Here is an 18,596-nt window from a genome sequence, read left to right as displayed (position 1 = left end):
AATTGGTTCACTTGGGTCTTTAAATTTTAAAAGCTTGCTCTTATTTCTTGTTGAAATTTTTGGGTGTTAATAGTAAGTGATTTAACAATTTCTTCAAGAGACACCTTGTTTTGGAGGTGCTTGTTGTTGTTGTAGAGGCGGTCTTGGTTGATATTGTTGGAAATTTTGTTACCTTGCACCATAGCCAAAGTTAGGATGATCCCTCCATCCGAGGTCATAAGTGTTGGAAAATTGGTCATATCTCCCTTGCGCCTGGCTGGAGAATCTTTTAATTGCATTAACTTGCTATTCACCCTCTTTGGGCTGTCTCGTGCTACTCTGAATTGCTGTGAGGTGGTAGCCATGACTACTGTCAAATCTCTAATTTCTCGAGGAGTTTTGTTCACTATGACACCACCACATGCTGCATTTAACATTTTTCTTTCTGTGGGCAGTAGTCCTTCATAAAGATAGTGAATGAGAAATTGTTCTAAGATGTTATCTTGTGGAAAACTCACACACAATAGCTTGAATCTTTCCCAATAATCATGGAGGCTCTTCGACTCTCTTTATTTTATTTCACATATTTCTATCCTTATTCCAGTAGCTTTGGAGGGGAAAAAATCTATCTAAATTTTTTTTTTTACCATATTAGTCCAAATAGTGATCAAACCAGGAGTTAAATAAAACAACTAATCTTTAGTTGCATCATCCAAAGAAAATGGGAATGCTCTCAATTTTATTCAAAAGTCTTGCCTTCATGAAAAATGTGATCATTAATCCTTTTTTTGTTAAGTATGAATACTTGATCAACATGCTAAATTTTTATTTCATCTCAAAATTCTCTTTGTTTCTTTCAATGATTGCATGGTTTTTATTAATTAATGTGATATATTTGTTTGTTTCGTTCGAAAAAAATTTTATACTTTACAATAATATCATTAGTTATTTTAATGCAATATTTTAGTTAAATCATATATTTATATAGCAATATATAAAAATCGGTTAAAATTTAATATTAGAGACATGATCTAATTCTTAATGAAATTTTTGAAATACCTTTAAACATCCTACATAGTGTAATATAAAACATATAAGTCGATAACAATAACATTTTAAACTGAAAACTAAAGGTTTATATAGTCACAATATTTAGCACCTTGTGAGCCTTTTAAATGATTGTATACTCGTACAAACTTTACTTTGTAATATTAACTTAACTTATTACTACTGATCTTGTAAGTTTAATTAATGTGATACATTTGTAAGTTTTTTGAGTTAGCTCTAAATTATTATTGATCTCATATAAAATTTTAAACGATAATTATATATAAAAAAATTATTCCTCCATATGGTCTATTAAAGCTAAAAAATGAAAACTTCATCCTCCTTGGAAGCTTTTCTATTCAAGTAATCAATTTGTTTTCTCTTTCTCTTAGCTCACAATCAACATTTTTTTCCCTCACATTATGTTATCTCTTTATTTTCACCTCAATTTTTACTCTTAAAACTAAGTTTTAGCCTCAATTTTTTACTTATGTTATGTATAAATTGGTGAATATATATAAATATATATAAGATGGAATTATTAATTAATACTAAGTGGGATTGGTGGCATAAAGTTGTAATTATCAATTCAATGTGTACTATTCCAAAATGTTAAGTCTTTTGATAAAATAAACTATTATTAAGATACTTATTACTTTTATGACACTGTGACTTAGTATGCTTGTTTGAGTATCTGTCATTTGTCTAATAACTTTTACAAGTACAAAGAATACATATAAGATCTCCTATTTGTATAGAAGTAAAAGAATCATTCAATTTTTCATTTTTCCCATGACTTTTATGGGCAGAAGGAATACCTACAAGATCCTCTATTTGTATAGAAGTACAAAATCAAATACAACAAACTTACTGTAAATCTAAACAATAGATCAAAGCTCATAGGTGGAAAACAGCAATTCCATCAGGGTGAGGTCATTACCTGTACAAGGTGAAAAAAGGAATGATGATTCTGCCTTCATACTACTAAAGATTACAGGCTCTACCATGATGCTTTGGCTAATAAAAGGTCAAGGTGCCCTGACTAGCATTAGGAGAGGTAAATCTTATCATTATTTTAGTTGTATATGCATATATTCATGTGTAAATCCACTACATGTTACGTTGAGTAATGTGTATATATATGTTTTAGAAGATAAACTATGATGCTGATGAAGAAAGGACAAGCTATAAAATTTGCAGAGGGTGTATAAGAGATCCAAAATGCAGAATGCACCTTTTGTGTCTACTTTAGCTATGTAAAGTGTTGTTTTAGGGACTGTTAATGCCGCACCTACATTTGTTATATGCAGAATGCACACCTCTAATCTCCCCTAATCATCACTCTTGCTTAATGATTATATAGATTGAAAGCTTCATCTTTCAAACTTTATGTCAACTATACATGAAATCCAGATTGCATGATCATGTTTTTTGGTTAATGACTCGAGCTTGATCACCTCTTTTGATTAGAATCTGGATGCACGTGCCATCTTTCACTCCATAGTATGTAAATCCCTACAATGATGGCGGCAGCATCTGCAACAGCTCTGGGCATCGAGGTGGTGGACAACAAGGCTCTTTAACTAGTCATTGTTTATTCAGGTTCTATGGTGGCCATGCATTGGATGCTCTTATCAAAAGTGTTTGTTGTTGTACAATAGGTGATGATTAGACTAGAAAATTTTTGTTTGGAACTTATGTTTTAGAGAAGAGAAAGAAATTCTTTGGAATTAATGAGAGAAGAACTAAAGAACAAAAGAGGATATACATATATGTATATTTGTATTTTTTTTCTCTCTTAAAAATTCTTTAACAATAATGCTACATATTATTTAAGTAGGCATATTTATATTTGTAAAATATGTGCATATAAAGTATATGCAAAAAAGTGTGAGGTATCCTTGAATTTATTTTTTAATTTATCATAATTCTATTATTTAAGAGAATTTTACTAAAATTGTTAAATAAAATAAAGAATTTGATTTAGTAGAAACTAGTGATATGCTATTGGCTTTCTTTTAAATATATGAAAATATTATTTTCTGAAAAATAATAGTTTATTAAAGAATTGATATTTTTCTTAATACTAAAAATTCTTAGTTTCTAGAAAAATGAGATTAATAAAAAAATTTTAGAGATAAAAGATAAAATTATTAAATAGATTGATACTAAGCAACCATCAAAGAATGGTACATTGTCAAATCGCATTTTAGCCTAAGAAATTAGTATATCCTATACAAATTGTAAAACAAACTGAAGAAATTTTTTCAAAGTTCTATTGAAGTGACTGTAAAGTCTTAACTATCATTAAAAACTATCTCTGTTATATAATATCCTATCACTCTTTAAAAAATCTTTCTTTGAATAGAACGACTGATATTGAAGTAATATATCTCATTAGTAATTCAATCTAATATGCTTAAACTAACCATATTGGATTCATTTATCATAGTTCACTAAAAAAAATAGTAAATGGACAATTATATGTCAAATTTAAATCAAAAAATGATTAGTATTGTTGGAAGGCTCATAAACAGATATTCGAGCTCGTCCCAATGCTCTCGAGGAATAGAAAAGCTTGCAATAATAATATGCAACATTACGATAGATTTTAAGAGCATTTTTCTTAGAAGTTATAAGAACCAAATGCCCAAGTTGATTTTTTTCCTCATATAAAACTTCACCAACTCTATTTCATGCTCATCAAACTTGTAACCTGATATGTTGTTAAACTGAATCTTGTATGGCTCAGGAACAAACATATCAAGTATGTTCTTCTAGTGAAGCTCCTAGTGAGATGTGTGAAAGAAATTGAAGCCATTTAGCTGCAGTAATAATTTTAATTTTATCCATATAGTTAGTAATTTATCATAAAGAAAATCATCAAAGAAAAACACTTCTACAATGGAAAAGGATGTTGGTATGGACGGCACAAGGAAGCCTTACTGAGTGGAAACGAGTGCAACATGGTCTTAGGACCCGTAAGATTTTGCTTGTACAGATCTTCTCCAAAGTTTCCTCCTTTAAACCTTATGACTAGAGTTTTAGACCATAGAAAATACTAACAAATATTATCTAGATTTTATATTTACGCTTGAAGATTAAGAAAAATAGAAAAAAACTTTTTTTTTTCTTTCTTTGAATGCATGGAGGTTAACTACATACCTTTGAGCTTAATCTATAATAAATAACTTGAGAGGTTATGTAAGCTTTCGAAAACCAACTTTTCACTATACCTCTTTGTTTCATCAGTCAAGAATACTGAGTTTAATTAAAAAATAATTGAATTGTGATGGGAGGATAAATGACATACATTTGAGTCTTTTATATGGGCTGTGAAAAATGTAGATTTTATTATACTATAACTTTAAAAATCTTTGAATTTAAGAAAAAAATATATGGCTATTTGGAAAGTGATTTCATTTTTTGAAATTACCTTATTAAAATTAGATAATTAAGTGTTAGGTGCTTAAAAATATAAATAAATTTGTCGATTATACAAGTAACCATAACTTTTTGTTAAAAAATTATAGAAACAAAACTTAGAGGATCACATTCACTTAATAATTTTTTATTTCAAATTAGTGATTTAAAAATAAAAAATACATAACAATTATAAAACTATATAAATTATGCAATTAGTAATTCAATGTGTACTATTCCAAAATATTAAGTCTTGTGATAAAATAAACTGCTATTAAAATATTGATTACTTATTTAACATTGTGACATAGTTTACTTGTTTGATTATTTATCATTTGTCACACGACTTTTATAGGTAGAAGGAATACGTATAAGATCTCCTATTTGTATAGAAGTGAAAAATATTCAATTTTTCATTTGTCTCATGACTTTTATGGGCAGAAGGAATACCTATAAGATCTCCTATTTATATAGAATTAAAAAATCAAATACTATAAGCTTTTTGTAAACCTAAACAACATAATAAGGCTCATTAGTGGAAAGTAGTAGTTCCATCGAGGCGAGTTCATTACTTGCACAAGGTATAAAAAGGACCGACTCTTCCTCCTCCGCACTATTAGGGATTATAGACTCTATCATGATGATTCGGCTAATGAAAGTTATAGGTGCCCTTATTGGCCTTATGAGAGGTAGATCTTTATCATTATTTTGGTTGTATATGTATATATTCATGTAGCCACGTCAGCAGCCACATCAGCAGGCCCGGTCAGCAGTCCCGGCCAACCGGGGCCTGCCACGTGGCAAGACCGCGTCACTCCGAAAGGAGCCACGTTGGCGATCCGCGTGGGCACGATCCGACGGCCCAGATCAATCGCACGGACGGCCCAGATTCAATCAAAAATGAACGGCTCAGATTAAAACGAAATGAACGGTTGTGATCAAAAGGCAAGGGGTTATAAATAGAACCCCCACACCAGACCACAAACCCTAGCCGCCCGCCGCTCGCCGGAGAAGACGAACCAGAGGCCGACCGCCGCCACTCGCCGCCGCACCGGGGAAATTTCCGACCGCCGATCGAGGTAAATTTCATACCCCCGACTCGTTTTTCTCTGCTGATTCCTCCTATGGCCAAATTGAGGCCGAAATCCCGGCCAAACGGCCGGAATACGCGGCCGAAACCCAGCGGCGCCGCCGCGCCCCTCTCAGTTTTTGCCTCCGACGAGGTCCTTCCCGGCCTCCGTTCGATGCAATTTTTATATCACCGTGATCACCATTCTTTTCTCTACAGGTTGACCGAAGCCGAATCACCAAAACACGAACCTCGCCGGAGAGCCGCCGTACCCGAGAGCGCTGCCGCCGGTAAGCTCCGCTTTTTCGTGATTTTTGGCCCCCCGAGGGCCCTAGGGTTGTTTTCTGACAAGGACCAATGCGAGTGTGGCCGAATTCGGCCGAAAACGGCCGAAAACAGCCAACCCGAGGCGACTCGCCGCCGCCAGCGGCGGCGCCGTCGCCGGAGCACGGCGGAGCCGCCGTGCCGGAGTTGCGATTTGGTCCGAAAGGGGCCCTGGGCCTAATTTGGATTTTTTTTGGAACACGTGCAGGTACTGTTAGTGTGTTTCAGTTCCCCGGGAAAAATTCAGGGAAAATTAGGGACGGCCTGCAGGCGCACTGTGAATCGTATTCGGATCCCGAAAACAAGTAAGGACCCCTCACCCTATTTCCTATCACGGTATTAAAGTTCAAAATGATAAAACGGTATTTCTTGAATTAACGAATGTGTGAAATTGCTTAAGGTGGCTAATGGAGCCCGAGTCTAGTGTGATTGGTGATTTACTGTTATTTAGCCTGTTTACAGCTTTAAATGCAAAATGAGGTTTGATGTGTTCATTTTACAGATTTGTGTGCAAATACTACGTTTTTATTAATCATGGGTTGAATGACTGAAAAACTGATACTGTATGTTGTCTGTTCGGCATGAATTACTGTTTTGCTTGTTTGTATGTGAATTGATGATGCTGACTGAGGAAAAGGAAAATGAAAGATTGTGTAGACTGATAATTGTATTATGAGGGTCAGCCTAACTAGATATCCTGGGAGATGGTGGACGGACCAGGTCCGTAGGGAACCCTACCGGGATTGTGGTCTCACATGCCGGACGGGGTATGGAGATCTTATGGTTTTGGCACCCATATCGGACGGGGTATGGGGACGGCCCGTTTCACCCTCATACCGGACGGGGTATTGAGGTTTATGGTTTTGGCGCCCATACCGGACGGGGTATGGGGACGGCCCGTTTCACCCTCATACCGGACGGGGTATTGAGGTTCATGGTTTTGGCGCCCATACCGGACGGGGTATGGGGACGGCCCTGGAAACTGATTATGAATGTTAAAGGTTAACGGGTAGCGGAACCCCTATGGACCCCCACGGATACTAGTAGGCTGGTAAATGAGAAAAAGATATGTTGTACAATGATTGAATTATAAGAGGCGTGATAAGTGTTATGTTTTACAGCTTATATTATTCCATGATTATGATAATGTTATTATTTTTCTTATATTGTTTTCATAAATTCCACCGAGGTAAGTGGATGGTAAAGGTTTTCATGTTAATAAACGAGTTTATTGTAAATTATGCTCCATTGGTCTTTTTGTGTTTTTCTACCCACCTTTACCTCCGTGACGGTGAGATATCGTGATGTTCTTACTGGGCTAGTGTAGCTCACTCCTTATTTAACCATTTCAGATTAGGAAGACATAGTTCCCGAGCCCGTTCCGCAGGAGGACGACGAAGGGGATGCCTAGAGACTCTGTAGTCATACTCATAGTTTTATTTTCGAGTTTCTCTCTTAGTTAGTTTAATCTTTTATATTTTAAGTACGTTTTTGGTTTTTCGTGTAAGGGATGTTAACTGAAATTTTGATCTCGCTTCCGCATTTGATATATTTAAATACTCATTTCATTTTAATATTTCCGGGGCCGTCACAATTCATGTGTAAATCCACTACATATTACGCCGAGTAATGTGTATATATATGTTTCTAAAATATAAACTGTGATGCTAACAAAAGAAAGGGCAAGTTACAAAATTTGCAAAGGGCGTACAAGAGATCCAAAATAAAGAATGCACCTCTTGTGTCTGCTTTGGTTGCAAAAAGTGCCAATTTAGGGACTGTTAGTCCTATACCTGCATTAATTATATCCAGAATGCATAGCCTTAATCTCCCATAATCATCACTCTTGCTTAAGACTCTGCAAATTTGAAGTTTCATCTTTCAGACTTTATGTCAACTATACATAAAATCAAAGCTACATGATCATGTTTTTGATTAATAGCCTGAGCTTGATCACCACTTTCAATTGGAATGATGCACGTGCCATCTTCCACCGCATAGTACATAAATTCCTATAGTGCTAGTGGCAACATCTACAGAGGCTCTAGGCAAGAAGATCTTTGGTGGTCATGCATTGGATGTTATTATCAAAATTGGTTGTTGTTGTAAGATGAGTAATGATTAGACTTGAAAATTTGTGCTTCGAATTTGGGTTTTGGAGAAGAGAAAGAAAACTCTTTGGAATTAATGAGAGAATAACTAAAGGACAATAGAGGATATAGATATGTATATAAATATATGTGTGTATATATTTATATTCTTTTTCTATCTCAAAAATTCTTTGACAATAATGTTATATATTATTTAAGTATGCATATTTATATATGTAAAGTATGTACATATAAAGTATATTTAAAAGAAGTATGAAGTATTCTTAAATTTATTTTTTATTTATAATAATCCTATTATTTAAGAGAATTTTACTAAAATCTCTAAATGTAATAAACAATATGCTATTGGCTTTCTTTTAAATATATGCAGATATTATTTCCTGAAAAAAAAATAGTTTATTAAAGAATTGAATATTTTTTCTAATACTCAAAATTCTTGGTTTCTAAAAAAATGATATCATTAAATTTTTTTTGATAGATAAAAGATAAAATTATTAATTAAATTGGTAGTAAGCCACCAGTAAAATATGACACATGGTTAAAGTTCGTCTCATCCAAAAAAATTAGTATATCTTATATAAATGGTAAAACAAGCAGAAGAAATTTTCTCAACTTTTATTGAAGTGACTATAAAGTCTTAACTTTCACTAAAAACTATCTCTGTTATATCTCATGTTATCACTCTTTTAAAAAAAAATCTTTCTTGTGATGGAATGAATAGTATTGAAGTAATATATCTCATTAGTAATTTAATCTAATATGTTAAAAAAATGTTAAATGGATAATTATATATAAAATGTAAATCAACAGATGATTAATACTGTTGGAAGGCTACAAAACAAATATTCGAGCTTGTTTCGATGCTCCCGAAGAATAAAAAAGCTTGCAATAATAATATGCAACATTACATAAATTTTAAGAGTATTTTACTTAGGAGTTATGAGAACCAAACTCCTAAGTTGATTCTTTTCCTCAGATAAAATTTCACCAACCCAATTTCATGCTCATCAAACTTGTACCATGATATCTTATTAAACTTAATCTTGTATGGAGAAGGAACAAACATATCAAGTTTGTTCTCTAGTGAAGCTCCCAATGATATGTGTGAAGGAACTTAAAGTCATTCAGCTACAGTAATAATTTTAATTTTAACCATATAGTTATATATTTATCATAAAGGAAACCGTATAAGAAAAACACATCTATAATAAAATGAATGGAAAAGGATTTTGGTATGGATGGCACAATTGAAGCCTTACCAAGTGGGAACGAGATCAACATGGTCTTGGGTCCCGTAAGATTTTCCTGGTACAAATCTTCTCCAAAGATTCCTCATTTAAACCTTATGATATGAGATTTAAACTCTAGAAAATATTAACATCGAACGCCTAAATTTTATATTTGTACCTGAAGATTAAGAAGAATGGAAAAAAAAGTTTTTTTTTGTTTTTCTTTCTTCGAATGAGTGGAGATTAAATGCATACCCTTGAGTTTAATCTCTAATAAATAACTTGAGAGGTTATATATGCTTTGGAAAACTAACTTTTTACTGTACGTCTTTATTGCTCTAGTCAAGAACACTAAGTTTAATTAAAAAAGAATTGAATTGTGATAGAAGGATAAATGAGATACGGTTATGTATTTTATATAGGTCGTGAAAAATGTAGATTTTATAATACTATAACTTCTAAAATCTTCGAACTTAAATGAAGAATCTATTGTTATTTGGAAGGTGGTTTCATTTTTTGAAATCTTTAACTTAAATGAAGAATCCACTCTCTATTTAAGACGTAATTTTATTATATTTGTATGATCTCTAACTAAATATATATAAAGTAATTAAAAACATTGATTTAATTAATTCTACGGTCGCCAACTATATTAAAATTAACTTTTAAATTTTAATCCATGTGCTAAAGAACTTATTCTTCATTTATTTTTTTAAAAGTCAAAAAAACCAATTTTATTGAGATAATTTATAACCACAGATAAGGTAAAAAGCCACATTACAAAACAAAGTCGATTGTACTTTACAATAATGTGATTAGTTATTTTAATACAATATCTCTACTTTAAATAATGTATTTATATACCATTATATAAAGATTGGTTAGTAATTAACCTTAAAAGCATGATTTAATTGTTAATGAAAATTTTGAGACACCCTTTAACATACTACTCAAAGTATAGTGTAATATAAAATCATAAGTCGATAACGATAACAATATAAAATACATAGAGAAGGTAACCAACTTTTCATGATACTTCTTCTTTGCATCAATCAAGAGGACTAACTAATTATGGAAGAAGAATTACAATGTGAGAAGAGAATAAATGTGCAGGGCTGATTATTTTCTGCAGAGTATAAAAAATATAACTCTTATTTTATACTAAAACTTATGAAATATTTGAACTCAAATAAAGAATCATAAACTATTTAAAGTAAATAAAGAATTGATGTTATTTAAAATGTGATTTCTTAAATAACAAATGCATGGCTATTTGGGACTTGATTTTATTATACTTATTGGATATTTTACTTAATTTATATAAAATACTGGTGACATTGATTTTATTAGTTTTATGGCTGCCATTATAGTACAAAATGAATAATTTCAAATAAAATTTACTTTTGAATTGAATTTTTGTGCGGAAGAACTTATTAGCCATTTTTAAAAAAAGTATGAAATTATTTTGTTCAGATTATGTTAAAAATTTATCATGCTGTAGTATATTTTTTCGAATTATAAGCAGCAAAAACTCAACCTTCTAGTCTTTTTAATCTAAAAAATCCTCTAACAATTTATACAGTTTTACAATATTTTTTTCAATTTTTAAAAGATGAGTTTTATGGGAATTCAAAATTCTGGATGAAGATGGTTAGTGTTATTAGAATAATGAAGCTCCAAAGGAAAAATGAATAAAGGAAATTGAGATAGATGGAAATAGTTTTGAATATTTTCTGTTAATATTTTTTAATTTTGTAATTTTTATATTTAGAAGACCAATTTTTTGATAACTCTTAACCAAGTCTACCATCTTCAGATTTGTTTACCACATTACACATATGTATGTATGTACAATTATTATCTTAATAATTGATTAAAATTAGATAATTAAGTGTTAAGTCCTTCATAATATAAATAAATTTGTCGACCATACAAGTATGACACTATAAATTTTTGTTAAAAAATTATAGAAACAAAACTTAGAGGATCACAATCACTTAATAATTTGTTATTTTAAAATAGCGATTTAAGAACAAAGATTACATAACAAAAATTAGCTAATTTTTTAAATTTAAAGCTATAGAAGTTTCACATTTTTTATGTACACATATGGTGTACATAAAAAAAGTATGTGGTAAAGTTGAATTTTATTTTTTGATTTTGTCATAATACCATTCTATAAGAGAACTTCATTAAAATCCGTACAAGATATCAAGATTCTGATTTAGTAAAGTGCTTGATCAACATGATAAATTTTTTATTTCATCCCTAAATTCTCTTACTGGGTTGGACAGGCATGGTAGGTGCTGGCCTGTGGAGCGGGGCTGAGGGTCGGGAACTTCCCGCTAGTCGAGGGCGGGTGTCGAAGCTCCTTTCTATGATCTGCGCCTTTGCCAGGACTGCCGAATATGTCTCGAGCTCCATCACCAGTAAGTGCTGTCTGATCTCCGGGCGGAGACCCCACTGGAATTTCCTGGCCTTTCGGCCCTCATCCAACAATGTCTCCGGGGCATGTCGGCCTAGCTCCAGGAACTTACGGGCATACTCCGACACTGTCATATTTTCCTGGACCAATTGAGCAAATTCCATTTCCTTTAGATGTTGGATGTGTTTAGGGAGATACTCCGCATGGAAGGCCGCTAGGAACTGCTCCCAAGTAAGTGGTGCAGGCAGGGTGGCCCGCTTGAGCTCCCACCAGCGTACTACTTCCCCTACCAGCATGTAGGAGGCAATGGCAGCCCTCTGCTCAAGAACTACTCCCAAGGTCTCGAAAGCTCTCTCAGTCTCTACCAGCCAGTATTGGGCCTCTTCGAAAGAGGATCCCCCTAAAAAAGTAGAAGGGTTCAGTCTTTTGTACCTCTCTATGAAGCCGGGGTCGATCAAGGAAGGAGCGGGGTCCCGAGGTAGAGGGACTGGGGCCGGCTGAGGGTGAACTGGGGGACCCTGTGGTGGCGCCTGCTGATGTGGTGGGGGCACTGGAATGTGCTGTAGCGGCACCTGTTGGTACTGTGGCTGTGGTACCAGGTCGTACTGCGGTTGTGGTACCGGGTGGTACTGTGGAGGAACAGGCTCCTGCCGGGGTGGCTCGGGATCAGCCTGCTGTAGCGGGGGCTCAACCTGCGCTAGCGGAGGAGGTCCCAGTAACTCCCTTCTCTCCTCTTGCCTTCGCTGGGCAGCTGCGAGAGCCTCCACCATCTCGAATAGTCTATCTAAATCCTCCTGAAGTGAATTATCTGGGGCTGCTCGGTTTAGTGGGGGCCTTCCTCTCCTCATTCCCGTGTACCTGCATTCACAAGGAATGATTGAGTAATGATATATCGGTGAGTATTTCTCTAAGGCACTATTGTGTAAGGGATGGGTTCGAGGAAACCTGGCTCTGATACCAACTGTAACGGCCCCGGAAATTTAAAATGAAATGTATATTAAAAATATCAAATGCGGAAGCGAAGTCAAAAATTCGATTAACATCCCTTACACTAAAACCAAAAACGTGCTCACAATATAAAAGATCAAACTACCTAAAGGAGAAACTTGAAAGTAAAAGCTAAGAATATGACTATGGAGTCTTTAGGCGTCCCCTTCGTCGTCCTCCTGCGGAACCGGCTCGGGAACAATGTCTTCCTGATCTGAAATGATTAAATAAGGAATGAGCTACACTAGCCCAGTAAGGACATCACGATATCTCACCGTCACGGAGGTAAAGGTGGGTAGAAAACACAAAAAGACCAATGGAGCATAATTTACAACAAATCCTTTTATCAATAATAAAACCCTTACCATTCACTTACCTCGGTGAAATTCATAAAAACAATATACGAAGGCAATAACATCATCATCATCATGAAATCATATATAAACTGTATAACATAATACTTATCAAGCCTTTCGTAATTCAATCGTTACACAACATATTTTCCTCATTTACCAGCCCACTAGTATCCATGGGGATCCATAGGGGTCCCGCTACCCGTTAACCCTTAACACTTGAAATCAGATTCTAGGGCCGTCCCCATACCCCGTCCGGTATGGGCGCCAAAACTATAAACCTCATTACCCCGTCCGGTATGAGGGTGAAACGGGCCGTCCCCATACCCCGTCCGGTATGGGCGCCAAAACATATAAGATCTCCATACCCCATCCGGTATGGGAGACCACAATCTCGGTAGGGTTCCCTACGGACCCGGTCCGTCCACCATCTCCCAGGATATCTAGTCAGGCTGACCACGTTATACAATTACCCATTTACATAATCTTTCATTCTCTTTTTCCTCAGTCAGTATCATCAATCCACATACAAACAAGCAAAACGGTAATTTATGCCAGACAGACAACATACAGCATCAATATTCCAGTCATTCAATTCATAATCAATAAAACAGTAAAATATGCACATGAAACTATAAAATAGAAACATCAAACCTCATACTGCATTTAAAATTGTAAAATAGGCCAAATAACAGTTAACCGACAAACACACTAGACTCGGGCTCCATTAGCGACCTTAAGCAATTTCATACATTCGTTGATTCAAGAAATACCGTTTTATCATTATTAAACTTTAATACCGTGATAGGAAATAGGGTGAGGGGTCCTTACACGTTTCGGGGTCCGAACACGGCTTCACAGTGCGCCTACAGGCTGTCCCTAATTTTCCCTGAATTTTTTCTGGGGAACTGAAACGCACTACTGGTACCTGCACGTGTTCCAAAAAATCTCAAATTAGGCCCAGGGCCCCTTTCGGCCAATATCACATTTCCGGCACGGCGGCTCCGCCGTGCTCCGGCAACTGCGCCGCCGCTTGCGGTGGCGATTCGCCTCGGTTTGGCCGTTTTCGGCCGTTTCTGGCCGAATTCGGCCACGCTTGCATCAATCCTTGCGATTAAACAACTTTAGGGCCCTCGGGGGGCCAAAAAATTACGGAAAACCAAAGCTTACCGGCGGCGGTGCTCTCAGGTGCGGCGGCTCTCCGGTGAAGTTCGTGTTTTGGTGATTCGGCTCCGATCAACTTGTAGAGAAAAGAATGGTGATCACGGTGATATAAAAATTGCATTAAACGGACGCCGGGAACGGCCTCATCGGAGGCAAAAACCGAGGAGGGGCGCGGCGGCGCCGCTGGGCTTCGGCCGTGTTTTTCGGCCGTTTGGCTGGGATTTTGGCTCCGATTTGGCCACAGGGGAAATCAGCGTGGAAAAACGAGTCGAGGGTATGAAATTTACCTCGATCGACGGTCGAAAATCCCTCCGGTGCTGCGGCGGGTGGCGGCGGCCGACTTCTGGTTCGTCTTCTCCGCCGAGGGCAGGCAGCTAGGGTTTGGGGTCTGGTGTGGGGGTCTTATTTATACCCTTTTGCCTTTTGATCTCAGCCGTCCATTTTGATTTAATCTGGGCCGTCCGTTTTTGATTGAATCTGGGCCGTCCGTGCGATTACATCTGGGCTGTCCGATCGCACGTTCGATCTGGGTCGTCCGATCGCGCATACGCGGATCGCCAACGTGGCCCGTCCTGGATCGACGTGGTCCTGCCACGTGGCAGGTCCTGGTTGGCCGGGACTGCTGACTGGGTCTGCTGACGTGGCTGTTGACGTGGCCTCCTTCTTTTTTTTTTTTTTTTTTTTCTCTTCTTCTTCAATTTCCCGAGCGCTACAATGGATGTTTATAAACATATAAATATATAAAAAGAGGAAATTATCAATTAATATTAAGTTGGTCTGTAGCGGCTCAGAACTTAAAAGGAAATAAATTATAAATTGAATATGGAAGCGAAATAATAGAGTTAGGGTTTACATTCCTTATACAATAATTTAGAATACCCAATAGGGATACGGGAATGACCCTTCTAAAAGAACAAGCAAAAAATCAAGAAATAAATAAAAAGTAAACAATTAGGTATCCTATGACGACCTTCACTAGCCTTTGAAGGGAGTCGGGGTGGTGAACTATTCAAAATCTCCTTGTTGATTAGGATCTGGATCTTGGTCCTCTTGATATGAAATAGTTAATGGAAGGGTGAGCTACACTAGCCCAGTAAGAATATCACACTACTCATCGATACAAAAATGAAGTTGGTAAAAATCATAAAAATAACTAATGGAGCTCTTAATTTAAGTAAATTCATTTATCATAAATAAAATCATTTATTGCATACTTACCGTAGTGAGATTTCAAAAACTGACCTATAGGGATAATAGCTCAACAATATGATAATCTCATATTCAAGTAAGTAAGAATAATAACTTTCTCTTTTTTTCTGCCTACCGGTATCTATGGGGGTCCATAGAGTTGTCTCCACTACGCATGAACTATTATTGAACATTGTCAACTAACTGGCCGTCCCCATACCCCGTTCGTTATGAGCGCCAAAATACCATCCCTCAATACCTCATCCGGTATGAGGGTGAAAGGGGTCGCCCCCGTACCCTGTTCGGTATGAGCACCAAAATATCAATCCTCCATACCTCTTCCGGTATGAGGCGACGTTCACGGTAGGGTTTCCTATGTACCCGATCCATCCACCATCTCCCAGAATATCTAGTACGGCTACCATTCATTCATTCACTTAATCAAGCAATTTCTGTTTACATTTAATTTTTTAGTTTCACAATTTAATTATAAATCACACAAGACAAGCAACACATGCATCAAGGAAACACAACTGAATCATCTTACCAATTCCAATGTAATTCATTTAAAACTGTAAGATCAAACAATCAGTTAAAACAGGACAAACAATAATAAATAACCAGTTTTCGCTCCATTAGTAACATGTAATTAATTATCGAAGTTTTCTAAATTACGCAAAATACTATATTATTTATAATTAAACTTCAATTCCATAACAGGGAATAAGGTGAAGGACTTGAATCAGTGTCCGAAATACTAAACTTTCAGCTGCGCCTACTAGTGGTCTACGGGTTCCCTAGCCTTCGGAGATTAAAACACGCTATAAGTACCTAGAAATATCTCAAAAAATCTAAATTTGGTGTTAAAAACCTTTTTTGACAAATTTCAGGATTCTAGCATGGCGACACAACCGTGCTCCAGTGACGGCACTGTCGTCCGCGATGATAATTTACCTCGGATTGGCCGTTTTTGGCCAGTTTTGGCCAGTTTCGGCCAGTTTTATACCCATCCCTGTGAGAAAATACGTTAGGGGGCCTCGGTTGGCCAAAAGAAATCAAAAAACAAAAACTTACTGGCGGTAAAATTTTTTAGTGCGACGGCTCCGCTAGATCACCTTCGTGGTTGGGCTATTTCTTCGGTCAAACTATAGAAAAAAAATGGTGAATACAATGGTGAAAAATTTGTACAAAATGAGAATCGGGAAGGGACTCATCGGAGGCGATTTTTGGTTTCTCCTACGGCAGCGCCGTCTGGCTTTGCCCGCAGTTTCTGGCTCATCCGCTGATTCTTTTGCTCCAATTTTTCAATGAGGTGTTCAAAATCAAATTTTGAGTGAATGAGAGAATTTTTACCTTTCTTGGCGCTAAAGGTGGCTTCGGTGCGTCAGTGGGCGATGATCGGCTCCCTTCTTCAGTGAATGGTTCTTTTTCTCCTGCGGGAGGCTGGCGGTTAGGGTTAGAATTTGGTGTGAAGTGAGATATTTATATCCGTCTCCCTTGAATTTGGAACATTCATCGCATTCGATTTCGACCGTCCTATTATGTTTAAAGAGAAAATGAATCTTAACCATTCACCGCAATTTAATCTGGACCGTACGATCACGTTTAAAGAGGGAACGAATCTAGACCGTTCATTGCATTTAATCGCGACCGTCCAATCGTGCCTGACGAGGGAATAAATCCGAACCATCCACGCGCGCAAGAACAAATCAGGGCCATCCAATCTCGGGCACGCGAATTGTCAGTGTGGCCTCCCGCATGGCTTTGAGTTAGCGTGCCTTGCCATGCAACACGGTCTGGTTCATCGGGGCTATGGACTGGGTGGTCCCACATGTCGTATTTTTTTTAAATTACATTTTGACCTCTAATCTTTCAAAAACACCCTCAGAATCTAAATTTTTACCTTTTTTTTCCAAAATTGTTTTCAATTTCATCCTCAACATATTTTTTTTCCTAATTTTACATTAATTAGAAATTTATAAATTTAAAATTTATATTTTTATATATTAATTTTAATTTTTAAAATTAATCTCAGGCCAAATTTCGAGGGTAGATATTACAAGGTGGGATTGGTGGCATAGAGATGTAATTAGCATATAAATTTTAGAGATAAAATTTTCTTTTTATGACCAAGTCTGATTGTGGAGAACCCCTCCTCTACAATTTAGAGATAAAAAAAACTACAAAAGGCTTGAGGAAATAGACCAAGGAGAGCGTGCCAACAGGGCACGGGTTTTAAAGGAAGCAATGTAGAAGAAACAAAGCAAATGGCACAAGAACGTACTTTAAGAGATTTGGCTTGCCACCCACAAACTAGTAGCCTCTCTACATCACCTGCCCAGATCTAGATGTTGCTTCCAAGCTAAAATCTGATCTGATTCACCTACTACCCAAGTTTAGGGGCCTGGAGATCGAGAACCTGCATAACACCTTAAGGAGTTCCATGTAGTATGTTCAAGTATGGACCCACAAGGGGTGTCTAAAGAACATATCAAACTGAGGGTATTCCCTTTCTCCTTGGATGATGTTGCCAAAGACTGGTTCTTTTACTTGCCTTTCGGCTCGATTACAACCTGGATATATATGGTGAAGTCTTTTTTGGACAGATTTTTCCCTACTTGGCGAGCTACCGGAATAAGGAGGGAGATATGCAAAATCAAACAAAAGGATTCGAAGAGCCTTCATAACTACTGGGAGAGGTTTAAGTGATTATAGGTCAGCTGCCCATAGTACGGCATATTAAAAGAGTCCCTTATCCACTATTTTTATGAAGAGATACTTTCCTTAAAAAGAAGAATGCTAGTTGCCAGCTGTGGTGCCATAGTGAATAAGACACTGTGAGAAGTTACAGAATTGATAACAATTATGGTAGCCATCTCGCAGTAGTTCGAGACCATGCGAGACACCTCAAGGAGGGTAAATGAGGTAAGTATTTCCTCCATTGTGTCTTAAATTTTTTAGCTAACCCATTTGGTTCAAAACATGGTTGCAGGAAATATCTTGAGAGCAAAGGTCTATGAAATATGTGCGCATGCTGGGGATCCTACTGATATGTGTCATACACTCTAAGAGGATGATTAGCAGCATGTTAATGCATTGGGAGGATTCTATAACCAGTAGTAGTAGAGATACAACCCGTTCTCTAACACATACAATCCCAGATGGAGAGATCACCTAAACTTTAGCTACAAGTCAAGGAAGCAAATCTTTCAGCAATACCAATCGTGATCATCTCAGCAACAACAACCACCTCTGAAGTATGGTCGATCTCTTAAGGAAATAATCAAGTCCCTTACC

The 18,596-nt window shown here is 36.5% G+C and overlaps 1 protein-coding gene across 1 annotated transcript; it reads right to left on the bottom strand.

Moving 5' to 3' along the window:
* Nucleotides 1-11,391: 11,391 nt before the first annotated feature.
* Nucleotides 11,392-14,763, bottom strand: LOC148240159 (uncharacterized). Its single transcript, XM_088211371.1, has 2 exons — nt 14,118-14,763; nt 11,392-12,808 (listed from the first exon to the last, which is right to left on the bottom strand). The coding sequence occupies exon 2, from the start codon at nt 12,453-12,455 to the stop codon at nt 11,451-11,453; it is 1,005 nt and encodes a 334-aa protein (XP_088067497.1). The 5' UTR covers nt 12,456-12,808; nt 14,118-14,763; the 3' UTR covers nt 11,392-11,450.
* Nucleotides 14,764-18,596: the final 3,833 nt, after the last annotated feature.

Source organism: Carica papaya, chromosome 9 (genome assembly GCF_054855325.1).
Source record: "Carica papaya isolate Zhongbai chromosome 9, ASM5485532v1, whole genome shotgun sequence".
In the NCBI taxonomy this organism is placed as follows: Eukaryota; Viridiplantae; Streptophyta; class Magnoliopsida; order Brassicales; family Caricaceae; genus Carica; species Carica papaya.
The sequence above is the reverse complement of the archived record's forward strand: the minus strand, read 5'-3'. Positions and strand labels throughout refer to the sequence as shown.

Excerpts from the sequence above, each read along its gene's own strand:
- LOC148240159 (XM_088211371.1), bottom strand. The coding sequence starts at position 12,455 with ATGAGGAGAGGAAGGCCCCCACTAAACCGAGCAGCCCCAGATAATTCA.